The 26,212-nt window shown below is 33.8% G+C and overlaps 3 protein-coding genes across 3 annotated transcripts; 1 reads left to right on the top strand and 2 right to left on the bottom strand.

The window, feature by feature from the left end:
- The first annotated feature begins 9,702 nt into the window (after nucleotides 1–9,702).
- On the top strand, nucleotides 9,703–10,683 carry LOC138871914 (uncharacterized). Its single transcript, XM_070149837.1, has 2 exons — nucleotides 9,703–10,053; nucleotides 10,483–10,683. The coding sequence occupies exons 1-2, from the start codon at nucleotides 9,703–9,705 to the stop codon at nucleotides 10,681–10,683; spliced, it is 552 nt and encodes a 183-aa protein (XP_070005938.1).
- Nucleotides 10,684–14,592: 3,909 nt separating this feature from the next.
- On the bottom strand, nucleotides 14,593–16,888 carry LOC138871913 (uncharacterized). The gene is made up of 4 exons (XM_070149836.1): nucleotides 16,787–16,888; nucleotides 15,619–16,293; nucleotides 14,820–15,204; nucleotides 14,593–14,741 (listed from the first exon to the last, which is right to left on the bottom strand). The coding sequence occupies exons 1-4, from the start codon at nucleotides 16,808–16,810 to the stop codon at nucleotides 14,593–14,595; spliced, it is 1,233 nt and encodes a 410-aa protein (XP_070005937.1). The 5' UTR covers nucleotides 16,811–16,888.
- Nucleotides 16,889–18,719: 1,831 nt separating this feature from the next.
- Nucleotides 18,720–22,684, bottom strand: LOC138871912 (uncharacterized). Its single transcript, XM_070149835.1, has 6 exons — nucleotides 22,473–22,684; nucleotides 22,289–22,379; nucleotides 21,283–21,554; nucleotides 19,760–20,046; nucleotides 19,279–19,669; nucleotides 18,720–18,816 (listed from the first exon to the last, which is right to left on the bottom strand). The coding sequence occupies exons 1-6, from the start codon at nucleotides 22,682–22,684 to the stop codon at nucleotides 18,720–18,722; spliced, it is 1,350 nt and encodes a 449-aa protein (XP_070005936.1).
- Between the last annotated feature and the right edge of the window lie 3,528 nt (nucleotides 22,685–26,212).

Here is a 26,212-nt window from a genome sequence, read left to right as displayed (position 1 = left end):
ATACCTGCAACTGTTCAAAAACGATTTTGGACGGGATTTTTGATTCATTCTCTCATTTTTCAAAACCTAAACCTCAAGAGGCGATTTTTCAAAGACCATTTCTTCCCCAAATCATAGGTAAATGAATCTTAACTCATTTCTTTCAATCTTTTACTTCTTTTTACAAGATTTCATCCTAGAATCTAAGGTTTTTCATGGTGGAATTGGTATTTAGACCTCAATTGAGGTCAGATTCCAAAACCAATTGTATATCTGGGCTCGGGGATGAATAGGTAATCGAGTTTTGTTTTAAATTTTGAGTTTTGACCAAGCGGGCCCGGGGTCGGATTTTGACTTTTTGGGGGAAATATTGGGAAACTTATAATTATGTATTGGAATTAATTTCTTTAACGATAATTGATGTTATTAAGTTAATTATGACTAGATATTAGTAGATTGGAGGTGGAATCTAGAGAAAAAGCAGTAATTGAACGTTAAGTTGGCTGTTGGATTGAGGTAAGTGTTGTGTCTAACTTTGACCTGAGGGATTAGGAATCCCCGACTTAATTGCTATGTGAAAATCCACGTATGTGGCGTATAGGTGAGGAGACGAGTACTGATGCGCCGCCAAATCATCTGTTTAGCCTGTTTCTTTCCTCGTCCTTAATATATTGTCTTCCTATCTTAACTGTTACATACTTATTAGTATTTCCATGTTTAATTGCTTCTTGTTAGATGTTGTTTTCCTTATTAAAGATATTGACTATTCCATAGTTTCATTGTATTTCATTATTGGTTTAAGTTGGTTTATCGGTGTTTTATGGTATAACTTGGTTGGTCTCGCTGTGTAGTATAAATTAAGTGTTGTTTCATAATTGTATATCCTTCTGTTTGCTTTGGTTTAAGGCTTAAATATGGAGGAGGGTTTTGAGTTAAATTGTGAAATTCCTATTCTTATTTTGTGATTGGTACTGATATGGTGGGATCAGGTTACGCCCCACAACATGAGGAATAAGGGTGGTATATTGAGGGGGAATAAGGGTGAAATGTTATTGTCTTGGGGGATCGAGTTGCACGTCGCAACAGGAGTAATAAGGGTGGTATGTTGAGGAAAAATAAGGGTGAATTACTATTGTACGGTGGGATCGGGTTGCACGTCGCAACAGGAGTAATAAAGGTGGTATGTTGAGGAAATATAAGGGTGAACTACTATTGTATGGTGGGATCGGGTTGCACGCCGCAATAGGAGGAATAAGGGTGGATTGAAATGGAGTAACAAGAGTAAATATTTATATTGATATTGATTATATGGTAGGATCGGGATGCGCGCGCATCAACTTATGTGTTTATGTGCTTTTCTTTTATGCAAGTTATTGTGTAAATTGGCTTTACATTTAAGGATTGGTTATAGCTGGTTACTGAAGAGATACCGGAATTTTGTACTCCTTCCTTGCAAGTTACTATTCACTTGTTCCATTCTTCTTTCTATATTATTATGCACTGTATGTAGGTTATATTGTAATTTCTCCGTCGTAGCCTTATCACTACCTCGTCGAGGTTAGGCTCGGCACTTACCAATACATGGGGTCGGTTGTACTGATATTACACTCTGCACTTTCTGGCTGGTTATGGCTGATCTAGGGATCGGTTGCAGGCATTTCATCTAGGAGACCCAAGGTAGTCCTACTGGTGTCCGCAGGCCCTAGCGTCCCTTCCTATGTTTCTACATTCATGTTTTCTTTTCTTTCAAAACAGATGTAATTTCATTTCAGACCAATGTTTGTAGATATTCATAGTGTGTTCGTGGATTGTGACACCAGTTTCTGGGTGGTAACAGTTTCAGCATTGTTAATAGTATATAGATCACCGATTAATTATGTACTTCCGCATTTATTTCAGCTTTATTTAGTTTTGTTAATTTTTAAACTATGAAATGTAAAGGAAAAGGGTGAATAGAACTCTAACATTGGCTTGCCTAGCGAGTGCGATGTTAGGCACCATTATGGGCCCGATGGTGAGAATTCCGGATCGTGACATTAGGAAATTATTGACTGCATTTTGTATTGATTTTCTTTCTACTACCCTAAATAAGCTCTTGTTTTTTGGTGTTTGGTTTAATTGGAGACTATTATGAAATATTTAGAATCAATTTCCTAATTTGTTGGAAATTTACTGCATTTGAAAAAATTTAGGCTAATCATTATAATTTATTTGAGGCTATAAATTATATGGCTTAATTCATAGCTAGTAAACGATAATTATTTTCACCGACCGGTTACAAATGAAATTTGCTCAAAGAAAAATTTGAGTTAAAGTCCATAAGGTAGTAGAGCCCGAAAATCTCAACCCAAAAAGTGACCCGGGCCCAATGGAGGCAGATCCCATCTATCTATGGGCTATGGCTACTTTGAATCTTTGGACGTTAAAATGTGGAATTAACATCTTTTAACACATAATAATAACGATAGATAATATATTATCATACAAATTATATACAACTCATATTGACGATAATGCAATTTTGTTCTGCTTACATACACACTATAGAGAAAAATAATTGAAAGACCCTAATTCCTCCCAAGAGACATAACTTGGGAAAATAAGTTAAATGTTGTGAGTTAGGGAAAAATATTGCCTTTGTGGCATAATTTATGGACAAACAATATTTCGATGAAGTAAGCAACAATGTTCATTAATGTTTATCACGTACGTTTTTTCTAATAAGTTTCAATTAGCTTTCCTCAATTCTTCATCAAATGTACTAAAATTTTAATTAGATTCCAAATTACAACTCCAGCAAATCCTAACTAATATTTTGGATTAAACTTCAATAACTCATAAAACTCAATTGTCTGTTTTTCAAAAGCTTCAATCTCAAAAACGATGAAACTTTATTTCTTCAATAAAAATTACTCAAATCAGTGTTACGACAATAATCTAAATATATATATATAAAAATATCCCCGATATTCAGCCACAAACAATTGTAATTTGTAGAACCTAGATTTGAAATTTTCCATCTCAGTTTATATCCCCGATATTCATATTTTTTTAGTTTATCACCTTTTAAATAGTAAAATTGTCTAGAGAATTTTGATAAATCCTATAGAAGCGGGGATGTTATTGCATTATGCTTCTATTAGTGACTTTTAAATGACATTTAAAAAAAATACCGAAAATTAACCGAATCGTACCGATATCGAAGAGAAACCGACATGATTGGTATGAGTTCTAAAAGTCTAATTTTTGTTATACATATAAAATAATCAAAAATTTGATATGATACAAATTTTATAAAATAATCAACCGAACCAAACCATTGACACCCCTAATAGTTACACTATTACACTATGTTTTTGTTCTCCTGCATGTATTTACTTGAATAATACTATGTTCCCTCCATATATATTATTAGTCTTTTTGACGAAAAAGTTCATCCTTATTGCTTTAATTAACGAATTATTAATTAAGTGAGACGTTTAAGTAAGAAAGACAAGAATAATTTAAATAAATACTTTTATAATTAAAACTATTAAATATATATTTTTAATCAATATGCAAAATATAAAGAGACAAATAATATGAGCGGTGTTATGAAACAATAAAAAAAGAAGAAGAGTATTGCAGAGAAAAGTAGTGAAAGAAAATTCTTATTGATTTTGGGATTACAATGGAATAGAACCCTCTATTTATAGGGAGAGATTGACTTAGCCACCAAGCAATAAACCCTAGAATCTCTCTAAATATAGACATTTACCTTAAATAGAATTCTATTTATAACACTCCCCCTTGAATGTCTATTCAACAGATAATGTGTCTCATTAAAATCTTAACTAAATAAAACCCAATGGGAAAAAAATTGTAGAAAAGGAAAAAGAGTACACATATCTAACAATACGCCTTTTGGTTGCCTCGTTAAAAACCTTGCAAGGAAAACCCAATGGGAAAAAATCTTGTAAGGGAAAAAGAGTGCAACGCACATTAACTCCCCCTGATGAGAGCATCAATTCACATCTTTAAGCATTTGCATTCCAATCTTGTGCACCATCTTCAAAACGATCTTTGGTATAGACGTGATAAACAAATCAACCACATTAACTAGAATGAATATATTGCATCTTGAAATCATCATTCTTGATAGAGATGTAATGTCTTCATAAACTTCCATAGAATGGCCTTTTCAATATCTCCATAGAGGTATTCTCACTATCACATTATCATGCTTATAGTTATAGCAGGATGCATATGTGCACAAATTGCACTTAGGATGTGGTACTTCAAGACCAAGAATTGTATATGCTTTAAGCTACTTAAATCCTTCATGGATTGTCATATAAGTTAAGTCATATAAGCCATATAATAGACTTTAGATGCATATCAAGTTTTTATGTCATGCTAGACATATAAGATATCAGAAACAGATTGCACATACCATTGACTTTATACTTTCAAGTATTTGAACTACATGTCCAAAACTACATGTCTTTCATATTAAACCAATTCTATTTGAATTGTGTATCGTCTATTTGGCCAATATTTTTGTATTTGTCTCGACAGCCTTAAGATCCCCATCTATACTTAGCGCTATGATAGATGTTGTCGACGAACATTTTATATCGGTTCCAATAATTTTTCATAAAGACATAACATAGAGATCTCTTCATTCATATATTCAGGTACCTGAATCTCTCATGAGATTTTATGAAGTGTTATGTCATGTGATCTTCTAGATCACTTGCCTCCTTATTATGATCAGTTTGATCATTTGCTCATCTTCTTTATCAAGAAGTTTTATTTGAAACCGATTTGTCTATACGCTTTTAAGCGTACCATAGACTTTGTCCTTCTAGGACTTAATATGAGCATTTGCAATGAGAATATAGTTACTTTCTTTGGGTCAGCAAATGCGTATGGCATGCTTTGAAATATATTGCAAACGAATTATCTTTTTTATGAACTTCAAGTTCATATTATGATATTTGAGGATCTATATATACAAATGATAATCCGTTCCACGTAACTTTTTCTCAAGTGTTTATCATGTTTGTCCCTCATGTTAGAAAAACTAACTTGTTTCCTCAACTTTGAGAGCCCATCTTTGTGTGTCATGGTGCTAATCAAAATATACACCGCACATCAATAATAATAAGATGGAATTATTTGGTTCCTGACCCCGAACCACTTGTGAGGGGAGAATGTAATATACAAACTGATATAGGAAACTTTGTTCTTATAAACAATAGTTTAGCTATTAAGTGGAGGCACTCAATAAATTATTTTGCTAAACCAACTGTGATGTAAACCAACTTATCAAGATAAACTTTCTTGAGTAGAAAATATGGAAATTATGCTCGAAATTAAATTATTGAGCAAGTTACCTCGCAAAACATCATATTGAGGGTTAATAATAATCGCACATGTAACCATCCCATAGATGCATCTTATGTGGTATACATGACAAGTGAATGAGCCTATATTCACTTTTGATATTTCCAGCGTTTATGGGATTCAATCCCAATTTTAGTTGGTCTACTAATTAATGAGAACAAGCAATCTAGGAGAATTAGTAAAGAGCTTTCTAGTTATTTAATGTTTATTCATTTGAATTCTCTTTTATTTTTGCACATCATACTTAAATTGATATGACTAAACCAGCTATGCCAACTGGATATCAATAAACTCCAAGTTTATTATGATATGAGTTTTATATCAATAAAATTCTACTTTATTGTGGCATTCTTTTATTTGTGTAGTACAAACTGAAGAATAAAACGGGTAACTTTTCACATATATATTACCCCGCTACAAGTTGTAGTAATAGAAGATATTAGATCTTTCCTTTATTTATAGTCTCAATATAATCAACTGCTTTCGTGTGTACTTTGGAAACTGAATAAGTTTCTTTGAGACTTACTACAACACAATACCTTATTGGTAATCAATTGTGTTTCTCCAAAATAGTATAATTGGCTCTTGCAGAGTTCTCAATTAATTTTGTACTACCACATATTCATCAACATCAATATGGTGAATATCTCTTATAAAGAGAAAGTTATACCATTATGGTTATGGTCAAAATTATATGAAGATATGTTTCTTGCATTAATGTTATTCTTTAATAATCGCATTACCAAAATATTTTGGTGTGCAATAGGTACATGATCAATGACCATTCATGCTATAATAATGACATTATTTTCTTATATCATCTCAAACCTCCTTCTAGAGGTGAGTGTGGTATATTCACTACCACTAGCACGTTCATATTCTTCCAAGAATGAATATATATACATAAATTAGATGTTGTCATATTCACATCATGAATGAACCATAATCATCTATATGTATTTTATAAAATCTCATGTCAAATCGATGACGATTATTACTTTCACAAAGTGAATGATTATTTTGAGAATCCTTATTGTTCTCGTTACCACAATGATGACGATTATATTTTTATCTATTGTCACGTCCACATCCATTGATACATTCATAGTAATAATTTTTTTGTCTTCTTTCAGACTCATCACATACTGCTATCACATTCTCTAAAGGGAATGAGAATGGAGCAAATTCAATGGGACGGATTTTCAATTCTTTGCCCACAATCATACATAAATTTGATCATGACAAGGCATAGAAATTTTACCAGTTTGGGTGGTTATAATATCTTTCAAACTCCATTAGAGTTGCAATCAAAATTTATCGTCTTTTCTTGTATTTAAAATCAAATTATAGAATGTCAAGAATTTGAAAGAGAAAAGTAAAATACTTACCTTAAATCCAGAATTTAATCATAAATGAAGTTCATAGAATAATTGGCAATCATTATGCTCAATCCCAAATCTTCTACTCAATTGGTTGGAGTCTCGTGCTGATAACGTGTTATGAAACAATAAAAGAAGAAGAAGAGTATTGCAGAGAAAAGTAAGAAAAAAGAATTCTTATTGATTTTGGGATGAATTACAATGGAATAGAACCCTCTATTTATAGGGAGAGATTGATTTAGCCACCAAGTAATAAACCCTAAAATCTCTCTAAATATAAATATTCACCTTAAATAGAATTCTATTTATATCAAACGGAAGATAATAAAACAAAAACAAAGAATTGGTCAAATGCATTACTCCACATGCGCAAATTAAGGGAGAGGAAGAAACATACGCTTTTGGCAATTCTAGATAATCACAACACTTCCTTTCGAAAGGAACTTGGAGAAGAATTATATGGACGGCTACCCTGAAAGTGGAGGGGGCGGGGGTTTGAGGGGGGGGAGAAAAAGTCGAATAAAAACAAGAAAGAAAAGCAGTGCATTGAATTGCATTTGCATTGTTTAGCCCAAAAAAGGCAAAATGGCATCAAAGTAAAAAATATATGAGAATTTTTCACAAAGCACCATCTTTTAGTCCTAATTATCAATTAATAGAAATCCTTTGCTATATTACGTCCTATAGATATCTTTTATGCAATTATATAATGTATTTAATGTATTTAAGGTAGTGTATTTAATAATACAACAAAAATTAGCGGCGTACAAAAAGGAAATCCAACTATTTCTGAAATGTATTTACCTGTATTCAAACGTATGTAGCGCTAAATATGTAACGTATCTGCGCAATATCTGGGTCGACGAAGATGTTAAAAACGGAAGGAAATCAAATCAATTCTGATTTCCCTAATTTTACTCAACAAACTTAAAAGTTATCCCATCAATCTGTATTCTTCTCAAAGTAAAAAATACAGAAACGTGAAAGAAGCGAAGAAACAGAGCAGCTTGCTTCTATATTGTGCGATTTTCTTCTCCACCTTATCGATTGCGACAAATTATATATAGAAGAAGGTATAACTCTTCTATATATATGGCAAGCTTGACAGTTTTGTTGCGTCATTCTGGAAAGTGGAACGATGAGGGCAATTATATCGACTTTTCAATTGAGGGAATACTGATTAAGGAGTATGCTTCCTTTAATGATCTAGTTTGTTCAATTTCTAATCAACTGGGTATAGATTTGAGCACAAATACCATTAAAATACAATACAATGTTGAAGGCAATCGCACGCCAATGGAAATACACAATGATATGGGTTACAGAGTGTATGTAAAATTGAAAAAAGAGAACAGAGAATTTGGGATGTATCCTCTGTGCATTACAACTATGGAAAAAGAGCTTATCTCTGGAGATGGTTTAAATCAAGGCGACATTGTGCAGATAGACGAAGCAGTTCAAATGTACGATTCCAATACAGATTATACACTAGCTATAGAACTTGCCAATTCAGGAGAAGCGATTGGAGTGTTCGAACTCCACAAGGATTTGATAATTTCAAAAACTAATCAAAAGGAGGTTATGGCTGGACAAGTGTATAAGGATAAGGCTACATTGAAAGAGGTGATGAATAATTATGCTATAGCTCAAAGGTTTCAATTCCGTGTTGATCGCTCTAATGTTGTCAGGTTTGATGTTTGTTTAACTTTATTGTATTTAGTTGTAGTTGTGTGTTTCCTCCAGATGATGAACACCTTTGAAAATTTATATTTGTTTAGTGTTCTTAATAATATGTATTCAGGTGTATTTTACTATTGAAAAAATACAACAGTGGCTATGATTATTTTCATATTATGTCTATAATGTTACTAAGTGTTTGATTATTCATACGAATGTATTTAGTTGTATTTATTGTATTTAATCACATCTAACAATATTGGAATTCGTTAGTATACAAAATTACATATACACAGATATCAATTTGGTACTTTATGAATAGGAAGTATATATGTCAGATTCGTTAAGTTGTCTGATGTATGAACTTTTCTGTCCAGCTATGCATTAATATGTATTTCAGAAGATTGTGATTGGAGGTTTAAGGCTTCAAGCATTAACAAATCGGAATTATTCAAGGTGAGAGAATTCAATGACAACCATACATGTCCGCTGAAGGATAAAGTGTACGAGCAGCAGCAAGCTAGTAGCAGCCTTATAAGTGGTATTATAAGGACAAAGCTTACAAACCATAAGAGGAAATACACTCTGAGGGACATTATTGATGACGTGAAATCAGATCTAGGTGTTGATGTTAGCTATATGTTGCCGTGGAGGGCTAAAGAAAAGGCAATGAATTTTCTTAGAGGTGAACCGGCTGATTCATACAAAAAATTACCAGGATACTTATATACAATGGATAAGACATATCCAGGTTCTCACATAAGAATGGAAAAATCGTCAAAGAATGAATTCATGTACGTGTATATATCATTGTATGCATTTATAAGGGGGTTTGATCATTGTAGACCAATTGTTGTAGTGGACGGAAGTCATCTAAAATCCTACTACACCGGGACATTCGTTTCTGCAAGCACGTTGGATGGGGCAGGTGAGTACCTCAATAATAATACAATTTGTTAATATTTAAAGCATTGGAAAACATGTATTTAAAAACAATTATATTCAATTGTATTAAACAGGTCATATATTGCCACTAGCATACGGTGTTATTGATTCAGAGAACGATGCTGCTTGGACGTGGTTCTTTGAGCAATTCAAGATAGCGTACGATGTAAGGGAAAACATGTGCATTGTTTCGGATAGAAATGAGAGCATCATTAAATCTGTATCGAGAGTATATCCGGATTTACCGCATTGTGCTTGCATATGGTATCTATGGAATAACGTATACAAGAAATTCAAAAAGAGTCATGCCAAGTTGAGTGAGATATACTTCTCGATGGCAAAAACATACACACAAACTGAATTTGATAGTCTGATGGAGAAGGTTGAGAAGGTAGATATTAGGGTAAAAGAATACTTAGAGTTAGCTGGTTACAAAAAGTGGGCTAGGTTGTATGCACCTGGTAACAGGGGATGGACAATGACGTCAAATATCGCTGAGTCAATCAATGCAGCACTAGTTTCAGCAAGGGAATTGCCAATATATGACTTCCTCGAAGAAGTTAGGAAGATGTTTGGTTGTTGGAATTGTAGTAACCGTAAAGAAGCTACTCAGACATACAAGACGCTTGGGAAAAAATACCAGGAAATGCTGGAGTTGAATGAGACCATGTGTACCCGTATGACTGTAAGTTAATTTTTTATGGCATTGTTGTATACAACTGAATACATTTTTTTTAGGCAGAACTACTGGTATGCATTTTTATGAATAGTTGCTTGAACTAGTAAATAATATAGATGAATACAGGTAAATACATGTTATTATTAAGACTGTATGCATGTGATAATGATTACAATGGAATTCAGGTGATTCATACAATTTAAATTGATTGGAAATAACTGAAAACATCTGCTAAAAAAAGGTTGAATACAAATGCATACAAATGTAGACTGTAGATAAATACAGTTGCATACAGTTGCTGGAATCAGCTGAATTTAATTGAAATTGAATGAAGTTGCAATTTTTGAAGTTGATAGTAACCATTTAACTCAGTAGTATATATTTGTTAATTCATGTAAATGTGTTCAAAACGTATATTTATGTTTTTAAATGTAGGTGGTACCATCAACTGAATACTTACATACTGTTAACGATGGTGGGAGGAATTACACAGTCTGTCTGCTCGAGAGAAAATGTGTTTGTGGGAGATTCCAAATTGATGAATTGCCATGCCCACATGCCTGGGCTGTATTGAAGAGCAAGTTTTTAATGCCTGAAGAATATTGCTCTAGCTATTACAAGCAAGTACAATTGTAATGACATACGATGTGCCAGTGTACCCGCTACCGGACAAAAATGACTGGAATATACCAGAGCATGTTGCAGAGGAGGTTGTACTACCACCCAAATGGAAAAGACCTCCTGGAAGGCCAAAGAAGAAGCGCGACAAAAATTTTAGTGAATTGTTGTTGCCGAAAAATCAACATTCATGTAGCATATGTGGGCAGGGAGGACATAACAAGCGAACTTGTAGGAATGCTCCACGTAATAAATAGTTGTATTCTGACATGTATTGGTGACTCGACATTATCAGCTATAATGAATTCTTTTTTCGAAGTAATATATTGTGGAATGACTTTCGTTAATATTTTATGAATTTATTTAGTTGAAGTATTTTTATATATATAAATATATATGATTTGGCTGTGAGAGTATCTTAGTATAGTTGAATACAACTCATTCAATTCCTTAATATAGGTGAATACAACATGTAGAATAGAGTTGAATATAGGTTAATAACACAGTTTAATTCAACTGACTTTGGTGAAATACACTGTAATATAGTTGAATACAGATCTGGACATCTGGTTGAAATAGTTGAATTTAACTGACATTGGATGAATATAGGTAATTAAGTTGTTTAATACATTTGAATACAACATGTTCAATAATATTGACTATAGGTTAATACTACAGTTCAGTTAAATTGACTATAGCTGAATACATATGAAATCAGAGAAAAATACAGCTGAATACAGTTGAATAATACAACTAAATACAAGTTAATCAATATAACTTGTATTGTTTCTAGTCAATTCAAAGTTACATCTGAATGGATGCAGCTGAATATACTTGCATACCAACTGTAGACAACTGATAAATACACTTTAATACAACTGAATTGAACTGAATAATATAGATTAATACAATAAGCTAAATAGAATAATACAACTAAATACAACTGCTTAATACTGCAAGATAAAGCTATTCTTATGCAGCTGAATACAATTCAAAAATTGGCATTAACAAAAATCATTCAGCATACATAAAGTTTCAGAAATTTTAACTAACATGTGCGTTAGCTAAAACCTGTTCAAGCAAACTTAACCAAATTTCAGCATGTAAGTAAATAGCATCTACGACCAAAACCACTACAATCAGTATCATTGTTCAAGCTAAACTCAAAAAAAAAAATCTAAAGCTATTCTAAAATTATCTGCATCTTTGCCTCCGACTCAGAGATTTGCCTTTCAATCTTTGAAGGTGCTTCCCTCTCGCTTATTGCATCAGCATCTATCTTGCGCATAGCATAGTCCCATAACAGAGCACCATATCTTTGACGGAGAAGAGTGGTATCAAATGGTGTTTTTTGTGTAATCTCTCCAATAGTGCTCAGAAACTTCGCGAAGGCTGCAACATGCACTCCACAATCCCTAAACAATAATTGATTGAAACAGAATATAAATTAATTAATACATATACTGTGTATAAAACATATAAGAATGATGATTGGATACTTACATGCTGCCCTCTTTCTGTTGAGGCAGATTTGGAACGAAGATAACTTCAAAAGGTTCGTTATGATCCTTGTTTATGTATGCGGGATAAGAATACCAGTGAATGCCTTGACTATCTCTGTAAAAGCCACTAATTGACAGATACAGAGGTAATAGCTTAGCTAGTTTTACAATCTCAGAGACTACGTATGCATCATGATCGGAAGACGTGTACGAGTCGTACACTTTGATACATCTATCTTTGAAAGTCACAACAACCAACACCCAATGAAGTTTTTCCTTCAAGTTCACTGGTATCAAGACATTATCCACTGTATGCCAGGGTACATTAGCATGTAATCTGTAGCCCCTAATATACTCACATACAACATCTTCTTGTTTTGCTACATTAGCATTACTATCTGTATCTTCATACCTGTCATATATTTCATCTATTCTTGTCTTGAATATACAATCAACAGTAGTAAACGTGAAGTCCCTATGCTGATTGTACTTGCCCATCTTTCGCAAATAGTAGAATATGACATCCATATGCTATAAACAAAAGAGGTTGGTAGATAGTGTGAGTTTATTTGCTTGAACTAAGAAATAATATATAAGAATACCTCAATACAGATGCTAAAAAAAGTTGAATACAACTGAATACAGAAAATAGAGGAATACACTGTAATACAGGTGAATACAACTGTATTCAGCTTATGGACTACAGTTGAATTCAACTGACATTGAATGAATACAACTAATTCTATTCATTAATATAGGTGAATACAACATGTAGAATAGAGTTGAATATAGGTTAAAAACACAATTCAATTCAACTGACTTTGGTGGAATACACTATAATACAGTTGATTACATATCTGGACAGCTGGTTGAAACAGTTGAATTTAACTACCATTGGATGAATACAGGTAATTCAATTGTTCAATACAGTTGAATACCACAGTATCAATAAAGTTAATTCAACTGTAATACAGGTGAATACAATTGTATTCAGCTTATGGACTACAGTTGAATTTAACTGACATTGAATGAATACAACTAATTCAATTCCTTAATATAGGTGAATACAACATGTAGAATAGAGTTAAATATAGGTTAATAACACAGTTCAATTCAACTGACTTGGTGGAATACACTGTAATACAGTTGAATACAGATCTAGACAGCTGGTTGAAACAGTTGAATTTAACTGCCATTGGATGAATACAGGTAATTCAATTGATAAATATGGTTGAATACAACAGTATCAATAAATTTAATTATATGTTAATAATACAGTTCAATTCAAATTGACTATAGCTGAATACATAGGAAATAAGAGAAATATACAGCTTAATAATACAACTAAATACAAGTTAATAAAACAGCATGTTATTATTTAAAGATAAGATTATCATTTTTGGGAAAGACTCACATTGTCATCCCATAACTTCCCGTAAATGGATAGAAGGTAAAACCAGTTTTTGGAATCAACTTGATCAACTCCAAAATCCAATGGAATGTGAAGTATAGACTTGTTTTTCTTGTAATGGTCGTCGAGATTACCTCTACAAGTATGATATAAAACTCATTATGTACATACCTTAAAAAATGAAAACATAATACAATGAACGGGGGAGAACTCACTTCTGATCATGTCTTGCTAGAAGACCTTCACGAACCCACTTGTCATATTCTTGAATGAGTAACATAGGATGTGGACCCGTTATTGGATCTTCCTCAAACGGGTGTCTTTTTTCAAAGATGGGTGTCAACTTTACAGAGGAACATGCTGTAAATAAAACATGCTGTAAATAATCACGATGAATGCTGATTATTACGTTTGTAAAATCACTTACCTCCTGAGTCGAAGTTAGACTGATAAGGCGAAGAGTTCCATCTACTTGGTCGCCTATTTCGTTGAGGTTGCACTGGTGTGGCTTCATCTTTTTTTGCACTTGCGTGAACAACTATTCTAGTTTCTGGAATTTGATTGGGTAGAAACTTGTCGTCCAGTTCAAATTGAGAAACATAGAATTCTTTAGATACATCCTCTTGGTTTGTGGTAGATGGTATGATGGACGGTACCTCTGAAATAGTTTTCTGGTAGATGTATGTATCATTGTTAGCATGGTAACTTAATGTTAGAAAAAAGATTAAATACATATAATTAGCTAGTATACATTATAGAAAATGCAGATTAACCAAGCAGAATACATGTAAATACAATTGAAATAAAAATAAATACGGCAGTTTAAAGTGAAATTACAGATTAAGTGTAACACAGTTATGAATACATTTAAAAAAATATGCTCTATATGTTAAGATTTAAAAGTCAGAATACATATATATAGAGCTGAATAACATTTAAATACATCAGTAAAATGGCTAGATTAAAACATATATGAATACAGCTAAATACATATGTTCAATATGATAACTGCTTTTATACCTCATTATTATCTCCGATATCTGTGTCAATGCCACCATCATGTCTCACTATGGGTTCAGTTTGCTGATTTTGTTGAAGTTGGTCTGAAAGCATCTTGAAGTTATCATGATCAATGTCCTTAGAGACTTGAACTCTCCAACAACCTTAACAGTACAAAATAGTTAGAAAAATACTAAAACACATAGCTATCAAACTTTATTGATTAATCGGTGGGTAAATACTCACGTATTCTTTGAATGATTTTAGGTCTTTCCTCAAAGAAGATGGGTCCTCATATTGGCCTTCTGGGAGATGATGGTCATGCACAACTTTATGTCCAATGTCAGAAAGACAAACAGGAGGGACTTTGGGCTGATATTTTGGTTCTTTTGTAGGAATCTTGGGTTGTTCCTTGACCTTCTTATGTGGCGGTGATGAAGATGGACCAACACTTTCAACATGTTTCTTCTTAGATTGAAGATTGTGTGTAGGAGAAAAGTCATCTGTATCCTGTCCCGATTTGTCTAAATGCGCAGGAGTAGGTATTTTCTCAATATCGGCGCACACTTGAGGAATCTGAAAAACAGCAAGCTCTATATCTAGAGGAGTGATGTCCTTGAACACAATCTATGAACAAAAATAAGTTATGACTTACAAAAAACATATTAATGCATAACTGTATAATGTTATATTCAGGTGTATTTAACTCTGTTGTATTCTGAATGTATTAAAATGTATTAATATGTATGCAAGTATTCATGTATATAAGCTTATGAATCCAATGAATACAACAGTAGGCTTCCCCTCTAACTGAATGCAAATATATGCAAATTATAGATGTATTTGTGTTCAATTATCTTCAGAATATTGATAACATTTGTATATTATCGTGTTTCCGGTGTCTTTGAACATGCCGTTCATCAGATAAGAAAATGTTGGTTGATTTCCGGTGGTTCTCCAATTGAGTATTCTGGGGACCACGTCGTAGACTCGGACTGCAATTTTGGAATCAACAGAAGAACAACACTCATAAAACCACACCTGCATAGCTAGGGGCATCCCAGCTATCCTGTAATACTTCTTCAAAGCATCCATCTTCTTGCTAATCGAGTTTATCAACAGCTCAAATGCTTTAATACCCCAATGATATTCAGAATAGCGCCCACTCTCTACTAAGTCAAAATCTAGCCTCGGTATAGTTGCACTATTCTTCTCAGATGAAAATATAAAGGTGTGGATGAAATACAACAAAGATATCTTCAAAGCATCCTCATCATTGTCGGGGCCCCATGCCTTGTCATTGAAGCATTGTCTCAAGTGTTTCTTCTTTACAATATTAGCACTTCCAAAATAAGTCGCAATAAGCCGGTTAGGAGGAGTTTCACTAAACTCAAAATCTTCATCTTTACCTACACATTTGAGGCCAGTCACAAGCGCAAACTCCCTTAATGTGAAATGTAATTCAGTACCATTGACGTATACTGCAAATACATTGTTTGGAGTGCCGTTTAACTGTCGAGCCATGAAGCATCTGAAGAGTTGATGTTGAACATCAAATCGCTTCATTTGAAGAAATGAGCCAAAGCATGTATTGCCGAATTGTTGGAACTGATCGGGAGTAAGCTTATCTTTTAGCTGGGATACTATATCAGTGTTAGTGTAACTACTAATATGGGGTGCTAATTTTGGCTGGTGTTTCACAAACAAATCAATTCCCTGCAATGAACATTGAAAGATACATGTTAATACAGATGAATACATTGCAAAAATACATATTAAGATTTTTTGGAATACATGTAAGACATGATACAGTGACAAAGCCAAATGCATGTCAGACAACTACAAACACTTACAGAAGACTAGATACAGTGACAAGGCTAAATATATGCTAACATACTTTGTAACATACAGATATAATACAAAATATTTCAGATGAATACAACTGAATACATATGAATGCATATGAATAAATTTGAGGTCAAACTGGATAATTGAATTATCACAAATATATATTAGCAAATGCTAAATACACATGAATACATATGAATACAGGTAAGATTACATTAAAAATGAACTGTTGGAAACAACCAAATACATATGAATACATAAACATACTGTAGAAGAAACAGACTACACTATACAAAAAGGTACAAAAATACAAAAAGATAGATATGAATACAACAGAATACATGTAACAAATACCAATTACCTTTTGGTTTCTTGAATCTTTCATAGGTTTTTTCCTCTTTGAGCCAACTTGATTTTTGGTTTCTTTTGAAGCTTCATCAACTTGGACTTCTTTAAACTTGTCCTTGTGTATTTTACTTCTTCTTTCATCAACTTTGGATGCTGATAAACCTGCAAAATCTTTCTCCGCTTGAGTCAGTTGCAACGAGAAAGAGTGCCCATCAAAATAGAGAATTTTGGTGGGTATACCTCTGGGTAGTCTGTTGAGTGGCGTTGCATCCGACATTAGAGAGAAAACTCAAAGAATCCAGGTGATTAACAATACAAATGGAAGATATATCAGAAAATTGTGTAAATTCGCTAAAAAACTTATAGAAACAAACTAATGAAAAAGAAACCCTTTGCGAAGAAGAATTACCTACGGGGAGAAAATTTCCAAAATATAACTGTGAAGCTTGCGAAGAAGAATAGCCTTTGGGGCGATAATGGCGGAGGAGGGTTTTGGAAATTGGAAGTGTATGGAACGTGTGTTTGTGGGAGAAGAGGGAAAAGTGTATTGAATAAGAGAGAGAAAAGCTGATGAGAGGAGATATACGCAAATTAGGTGGGAGAAAATAAAAAAAATGAGATTAGAAAAATATTTTGTAGCATATATTAAGCCTTAATTTTAGGATGGAACTGAATTTAGATTTTTTGCTATAAACTAAAAAGGGTATTTATAGAATGTAATATTTTAAAAGGGTATTTATAGAATATAAATAGGGTACTAACCTATTCTATAGATGGTAAAATTTCCAAAATATATCTCTTCCAAAAAACGCAATCTGTTGGCCCATATCAGTCCATGAAATGCATCAAATATTACTATCACAAATTTTCAATAATTACTTTGATAATATCAAATCTATAATTGTTATAAAATATAACCCGAAATAACAATATAGAACAAGCAAAACAAACTGAGAGATATAGATAGAAAGAGAGGAAGAGAGATTCTTATTTCTTCTTCAATTGTGTGTATTTTCATATCTATTACAAGGCTTTTATATAGGCATAAAAAGTGAAGAAAATATGTCATGGAATATGTCATTAAACATACAAAATATGTCATTGAATATGTCATTAAGCATTTGAGATGAAGATCATGGAAGAAGAGTAGACATCACCATAATGTGATATTTATCAGAACACTCCCCCTTGGATGTCCAAAGATAATGTGCCTCGTTAAAACCTCATTAGGAAAAAAAAATTCTATGAAAGAAAATCCTAGTGAAGGAAAAAGTGTACACATGTTTAAAAATACGTCTTTTGGTTGCCTCGTTAAAAACCTTGCAAGGAAAACCTAGTGGGACAAAACCTTGAAAGGGAAAAAGAGTACAACGCGTATTAACTCCCCTGATGAGAGCATCAACTCACATCCTTGAGTCTTCGCATCCCAATTTTGTACACCAGTTTCTTGAAGGTTGACGTTGGTAGAGATTTGGTGAACAAATCAGCCATATTATCACTTGAACGAATTTGTTGCACATTGATATCACCATTCTTTTGAAGATCATGTGTAAAAAATAACTTTGGTGAAATGTGCTTTGCCCTATCTCCTTTTATGAATCCTCCATTCAATTGGGCTATGCATGTTGCATTATCTTCATACAAAATTGTGCGTAGTTTTTCACACTTCAAACCACATTTGTCTCGGATAAGATGTATTATAGACCTCAACCAAATACATTCTCGACTTGCTTCATGAATAGCAATTATCTCAGCATGATTAGAAGAAGTAGCCACAATTGATTGCTTAGTCGATCGCCAAGTTATGGCAGTGCCGCCACATGTAAACACATAACTTGTTTGAGATCGAGCCTTATGCGGGTCATATAAATACCCAGCATCGGCATAACCAACAAGATCGGGATTGCAATCATTGCCATAAAATAAGCCCATATCGGTAGTCACTTTTAGATATCCAATATGTGTTTGATCTCATTCCAGTGTCTCCTTGTAGGAGCAGAGCTATATCTTGCTAAGACATTAACCGAAAAAGTTATGTCAGGCCTTGTAGTGTTAGCAAGATACATTAGTGCACCAATTGCACTAAGATATGGTACTTCAGGACCAAGAAGCTCTTCATTCTTTTCTTGAGGTCGAAATGGGTCCTTATTCACATCAAGTGATCGAACAATCATCGGAGTACTTAATGGATGTGCTCCATCCATGTAAAACCGTTTCAATACCTTTTTAATGTAGGCAGATTGATGAACAAAAATTCCATTTGTCAAATGTTCAATTTGCAAACCGAGACATAATTTTCTCTTTCCGAGATCTTTCATCTCGAATTCCTTCTTTAAATAATCAGTTGCCTTTTGGAGTTCTGTAGGAGTTCCAATAAGGTTTATGTCATCAACATATACGGCAAGTACAACAAATTCCGATGTTGTTTTCTTTATAAAAACACATGGACAAATGGCATCATTTATATAACCCTCCTTTAATAAATACTCACTAAGACGGTTATACCACATTCTTCCTGATTGTCTTAAACCATACAAAGATCTTTGCAATTTGATTGAAAATGTTTCCCGGGAATTTGAATTCTGTGCGTTAGGCATTTTAAATCCCTCGGGAATTTTCATGTATATCTCATTATCAAGTGAGCCGTAAAGGTAAGCTGTAACTACATCCATTAAATGCATGTCAAGCTTTTCATGGACAGCAAAACTAATGAGATAACGGAATGTTATTGCACCCATAACAGGAGAATATGTCTCTTCATAATCGACACCAGGCCTTTGTGAAAATTCTTGTGCAACAAGGCGTGCCTTATATCTTTGTACCTCATTTTTCTCATTCCTTTTGCATACAAAGACCCATTTGTAGCCAACAGGCTTAACACCATTAGGTGTTTGGACTACAGGCCCAAAAACTTCACGTTTTGCAAGTGAACTTAACTCTAATTGGATTGCTTCTTGCCATTTTGGCCAATCAAGTCTTTGTCGACATTCTCCAACAGATTGAGGTTCAAGATCCTCACTTTCTTGCATAATACTAGATGCAACATTATATGCAAAGATGTAATCTGCCACTATATCCATTCGATTCAAATTTGTCTCAATATCGATTGGATTTATTGATAGTTCCTTATTTTCTTGAGTCTCAGGCTCATTGATTTCCTCATGAATCTCAGGATTGGTTAAATCGTGAATTTCTTTATGAGACTCTTTCGTAGTGTCATCTTGATCATTTGTTTTTCTTTTTCTAGGATTTCGATCTTTAGAACCTAATGGTCTGCCACGTTTTAGGCATACTATTGACTCATTAGCTATGACACTAGAAGATTGTCCAATAGGGACATCAATACGGATTGGAACATTCTCTGCAGGGATATGTGATTTTGTTATCCTTTTCAAATCCGTAAATGCATCTGGCATTTGATTTGCTATTTTCTGCAAATGGATAATCTTTTGCACCTCTGTGTCACAAATAGATGCACGTGGATCAAGATGAGACAATGATGTATTTTTCCACAAAATTTCACGTTTTGTTTCACTAATTTCTCCCCCTAATTTTGGGAAAAATGCCTCATCGAATCGACAATCTGCAAAACGAGCAGTGAACAAATCTCCCGTTAATGTTTCAAGGTAACGAATAATGGAGGGTGATTCAAACCCAACATATATTCCTAACCTTCTTTGGGGACCCATCTTGGTGCGATATGGGGGTGCTACAGGCACATATACAGCGCATCCAGAAATTCTTAGATGAGATATATTAGGTTCATGACCCAAAACTAATTGCAACGGGGAATATTTGTGATAATTTGTCGGTCTGAGATGAATTAGCATTGCTGCATGTAAAATGGCGTGACCCCAAACAGAAGTGGGCAACTTCGTTTTCATGAGTAACGGTCTTGCTATCAATTGCACACGTTTAATTAAAGACTCTGGAAGGCCATTTTGAGTGTGAACATGAGCTACAAGATGTTCCACTTTTATCCCAATTGATAAGCAATAATCATTAAATTCTTGGGATGAAAACTCAGCAGCATTATCAAGTCTAATAGACTTAATTGGATTATCGGGAAATTGTGCCCGTAATCGGATTATTTGTGCCATTAATTTTGCAAACGCGAGGTTGCGAGATGACAATAGGCATACATGAGACCATTTAGAGGTTGCATCTATTAAGACCATAAAATATTTAAAAGACCCACTAGGTGGGTGAATAGGTCCACAAATGTCCCCTTGTATACGTTCTAAAAACGCAGGGGACTCAATCCCAACCTTTGTTGGTGATAGTCTTATAATTAACTTGCCTTGATAACAAGAAGTGCAAATAAATTCATTATTTAAAAGAATTTTCAAATTCTTTAATGGATGCCCATTTGAGTTTTCTATGATTCATCTCATCATAATTGATCCAGGATGGCCCAATCGATCATGCCAAAGTACAAAAGTATTGTAAGCAGTAACCTTTTGGTTTAAGGTAGAATGTGCCTCAATTGCACTAATTTTTGTCCAATACAGGCCACAAGATAAAGATGGGAACTTCTCAATAATTCTTTTCTGGCCAGAGACATTCTTGGTAACGATGAGATATTCCATATTATTCTCATCTATTGTCTCAATATGAAATCCATTTTTGCGGATATCTTTAAAACTCAACAAGTTCCTCTTGGACTTGGAGGAGAACATTGCATTCTCAATGATAATTATTGTTCCCATAGGCAGAGTTATAGTAGCTCTTCCAGAGCCTTCAATTAGATTACTACTACCAGAAATTGTAGTAATATCTGCCTTACACATACTTAAATGAGAGAAATATTTCTTCTATTTGAATATTGTATGTGTCGTACATGAATCAATTAAGCAAATATTTTTATAATTGAACTTTGATCCAAGTTTGCTTTGAAATATATCCATATTTGCTTCCCATAGTTTGACATACAAAAGAAGTATATGAATAAATATTAGTATTTTTAGAGAAAAATGGAAAAGAAATAAAGTTAAACCAATAATTCAATATTAGCCTTTAATGCATTTTCTGGCAAATTCTAATTATTATACAAATAATTACGCAAAAATAATACAAGTACACATATGACTAATACAACTACAACAAATTTATTTACAAGTATAATTATTTGCATTTTCCTACACATTGTATGAAACATAATTGATGCGTGTAAGAAAAGAACATACTCATAAAAAAATTGAGGGTGAAGTAACAAAAGTTGTTTCAGGGTTCTTGTAAACCTTATCTTAAAGAGAATTAAAGCAATGTATAGGAAAGTTAAAATTGTTAAAAGATCATTGAGACTAGAATACTAATTAATAGGATATTACTCATTGTTTGTGAAATTTATAAAATTTCGAAAAAAATATTCTTAAAAACTACATAAGAAGAATTATAGAGTGCAATAAAATTGATTTCTTATTTGCAATTCATTGTTTCGTTCAGCCACAAGTAGAAGAGAAATCAACTGAGAGTACTTTGTGAAGCCTTTCTCTCGGTACTGCTGTTGTAAGACCATATTGGAAGCATGAAACGTTGTAAACGTTTTTTCAGGAATATCATAATCACTGATATTATCTCCACAGAGTTTCAATTTGGAAGTAATTCTAAACATAGCAGAATTATATTCAGAAACAGACTTAAAGTCTTGGAGCCTAAGATGAGCCCAATCATATCGTGTTTGTGGAAGAGTGACCAACTTTAAGTTGTCATATCTTTCCTTTAAACCATTCCACAAAACAAATGGATCTTTCACTGTGAGATATTCAATTTTCAACCCTTCATCAAGGTGATGGCGCAAGAAAATCAAGGCCTTAGCACAGTCTTGTGTAGATGCTTTATCTTTATCTTTAATGGCGTCTCCAAGACCCATTGCATCTAAATGGATTTCAGCATCCAATACCCATGTCATATAGTTCTTGCCCGAAATTTCAAGGGCAACGAACTTTCTTTTCATAATATCAGACATTTAAAAAAATATAAATTTGAGAAAAATTATACCTTAATTTTCTCAAAGATCTTCTTGAGATGGTAGAGCCTCGTGCTGATAACATGTTATAAAATATAACCCAAAATAACAATATAGAACAAGCAAAACAAACTAAGAGATATAGATAGAAAGAGAGGAACAGAGAGTCTTATTTCTTCTTCAATTGTGCGTATTTTCCTATCTATTACAAGGCCTTTATATAGGCATAAAAAGTGAAGAAAATATGTCATAGAATATGTCATTGAACATACAAAATATGTCATTGAATATGTCATTAAGCATTTGAGATGAAGATCATGGAAGAAGAGTAGACATCCACCATAATGTGATATTTATCATAACAATAATACTGTTTTAGAGAAGCCAATCAATAGAAGTGTATAACGTTTCTTTCAAAAATTTAAATTTATTAAGAGTGTGTTTGGTACGAATGAAAATATTTTTTAATTTTTTCATGTTTAGTTGGCTGAAATGTTTTGGAAAATATTTTTCCCATGAACTTATTAATTGGATGAAAATATTTTCCCTATCAAGAGAAGGAAAAATATTTTCCAAAACTCTTTTTCAACATTCCTCACCATATTTCTCATTCACACCAATCCACTCATCCCAACTCCCGCCCCCACCCCTACCCTTGCCCCAACCCCCACCCTAAATAGAAATATTATTTTTTTTGGCCAAAATTAAAAATTTATTTCAACCAAATAGAACTATTTACGTCCACTAGTTACATTTGGACTCTATGACTAGTCTCCCAAAATCTCCCTACCTATGTAATGGTACAAAATCCTTTTTCAATGCCTAACTACCTTTACTTAGGATAACTATTCAAAGACTCTAGGACTCTCCTCTACTTGCTAAAGTGTTGTCCTCTTGTATGCAACTGCATTGTAATCTCTTTAAGAATCTGTTGACCCTCTTTCTTTTTATCTTGGAATCTTATTGCATTTCCTTTTCCTGCTAAGCCAGTCAGTTTCTTCTTCCCAATTATTCATTCTCCTTGTCTCTCCTAGCCAACTGAGTATTGAATTCCAGATGTAGGACGAGTAACTGCATTGAAAAAACAAGTGCTGCAGGTTCTCCTCAACTCCTGTGATGCATAATACACATTTTGTTTGTACATTTACACCCCATTTCTGCAGTCGATCCATAGTAGTTAAACGACCTATAAGTGCCAACCATAGAATAAACTTGTGTTTTGGAATAGTCTTTGATCCCAGTACTAGTACTCTCCATTGAACCTTCTGATACTGTGGTAAGAATGCTTGATATGTTTTTTTGATTCTGAATTTACCTTTGTCACAACAGTCCTGTAAAGCCACATTCAACTCCTTGTTCAGGTACCATTTCTTTGCATCTAATATTTTTCGTACTATCCAGCAGGCTCAAGAAGGAGTAGTCAGATGTTGTATGTCTTTCCCTTTGATATAAAACGTATGAATCCATTTTATCCAAAGAGTGTATTTCTTCGTTGCTACAACCCATAATAATCTGCTAAGTGCTGCTTTGTTCCAAGTATGAAAATCTAGAAATTTTAGACCCCCTGCTGAGCATGGATTACATACAGTATCCCATGCAACCAGTGCTCTCCTTGAGCTCTCATGACTGCCCGTCCATAGGAAAATTCTGCAAATTCTTGTCATAAGCTAGATGGCCTTCTTTGGGATTAAAAACACCTGGGCCGAATAAGTTTGCATCTTGAATAGTCACTCTTAATAAGTTGCACCCTTCCACTATATGCTAAGTACTTAGTAGACCAACATCTTATTCTTGCAATCATTCTCTCAACTAATGGTAAGCATTATTGAACTGTGATCTTCTTTGATGACAGAAGAACCCTCAAATATCTGAATGGTATCTCCCCCTATGAAAACTACATCTCATTTAATATCTGCCTCTTTAGTCTTGAGCTAACCCCTGCCACATACAAAAAATGTCTCTCTAAGTTAGACTTTAGTCCAGATACTGCTGATAAATGGTTGAACTGCTTCATCATCAACTGTACTGAGATTAAATCAGCTCTACAACACATTATTAAGTCATTCGCAAAGCATATATGAACTATCTCCATCTTGTTACATCTTGGGTGATAGTTGAAGTCTGGAATATGTCTCAATTTCTTAGTGATCTATTCAAATACTCCATCACCAGAACAAATAAGTATGGAGACATTGGATCTCCTTTGGCTATCAGTTTGTATAGAATAGTACAGCAGGCTATGGGTTTGTTCCTTTACAAAGGAGGGTTTTTTACCTTTGGGACTAGTGTTACAGTAATAAAGTTCACCTCTTTTAACAGCTTACCATTTTGAAAGAACTGTATTGTTGCCTTTGTCTCCTCCTTCCCTATCAAGTTCCAGTATTGCTTAAAACATTCTACTGGAAAACCATCAATGACAGGTGCTTTCTCAGCTCGTAGGTCCTTCAAAGCCTGAACTACTTCAGTTTATGTTACTTCCTGAATGAGAAGTAACTTTTGTTCAGCAGTAAAACAAGGGCCATCTCTTGCAATTGTTGGATCTAAACATGGCATTTCTCCTTCACTTGTGCCCAGCAACTTCTGGAAAAAGCTTACAAACTCATTTTGGATCAGAATAGGATTATGCAGTTGAATACCACCTTCTGTACAGATTAATGAAACTCTGTTTATCGCTTGCCTTGCTTTCAATGTTTGCATGGAAGTATTTTGTGTTTGAATCTCCATATCTAAGCCATGTTGCTCTTGACTTCTGTCGGAGCACTTGTTCATGTATTATTGCCCATTTCTCTAGTTGTACTAGGAGCTCTTTCTCAGTTGTGAGAAATTGCTCATTGAACAAGTCTGCATTTAGGTCTAGCTGTACTTGTTTTAGTTTTTCTTCTAGTACACTTATCTTCCTCTCCAATGTTGACATTTCTTTATTCATCTGGGATGTCTCCATTTCTATTATCTTCCACTTCCTCCAAATTGTGTACATGGTGTGTCCATGTACAGTTGTTCCCACCCTTTATGTACTGCCTCTTTGAAATTCTCCTGGGATAGCAGTACATTGACCAATATGAATGGCTTTGGCAGTTTCTGCTAAGCCACTTTTGTTCTGATTATAATTGGAGAGTGGTCTGAACATTCCGGAATATGATAGTATGCTTCTAGTTTTCTATGAAAGTACAAGAGGGGGGAGGGTGAATTGTATATTTTTAAACTTAATCTCTTATTAGTTGACTAGTTTGTCATTTAGTCGACTAGATGCAATGACCTAACAATTATAATAGCAGAATGTAAAATACAGAAAGTAAGTGCAGGAATTAAAGACACCAGAATTTTATACTGGTTCGGATTCAATGTGAATCCTAGTCCAGTCCTCTTGGGTTGCAAGGGAGTTCTCTTTAGTAAATGTGTTTCTCCGAGTACTATGAAAATGACTTGGTAGCTCTGTTCCTATAATACTCGTCTCTTTTGATACAATGCCTC

Source organism: Nicotiana sylvestris, chromosome 6 (assembly GCF_000393655.2).
Source record: "Nicotiana sylvestris chromosome 6, ASM39365v2, whole genome shotgun sequence".
NCBI classification, from domain to species: Eukaryota; Viridiplantae; Streptophyta; class Magnoliopsida; order Solanales; family Solanaceae; genus Nicotiana; species Nicotiana sylvestris.
Note: the sequence above shows the minus strand (reverse complement) of the source record. Positions and strands in the feature narration are given on the sequence as shown.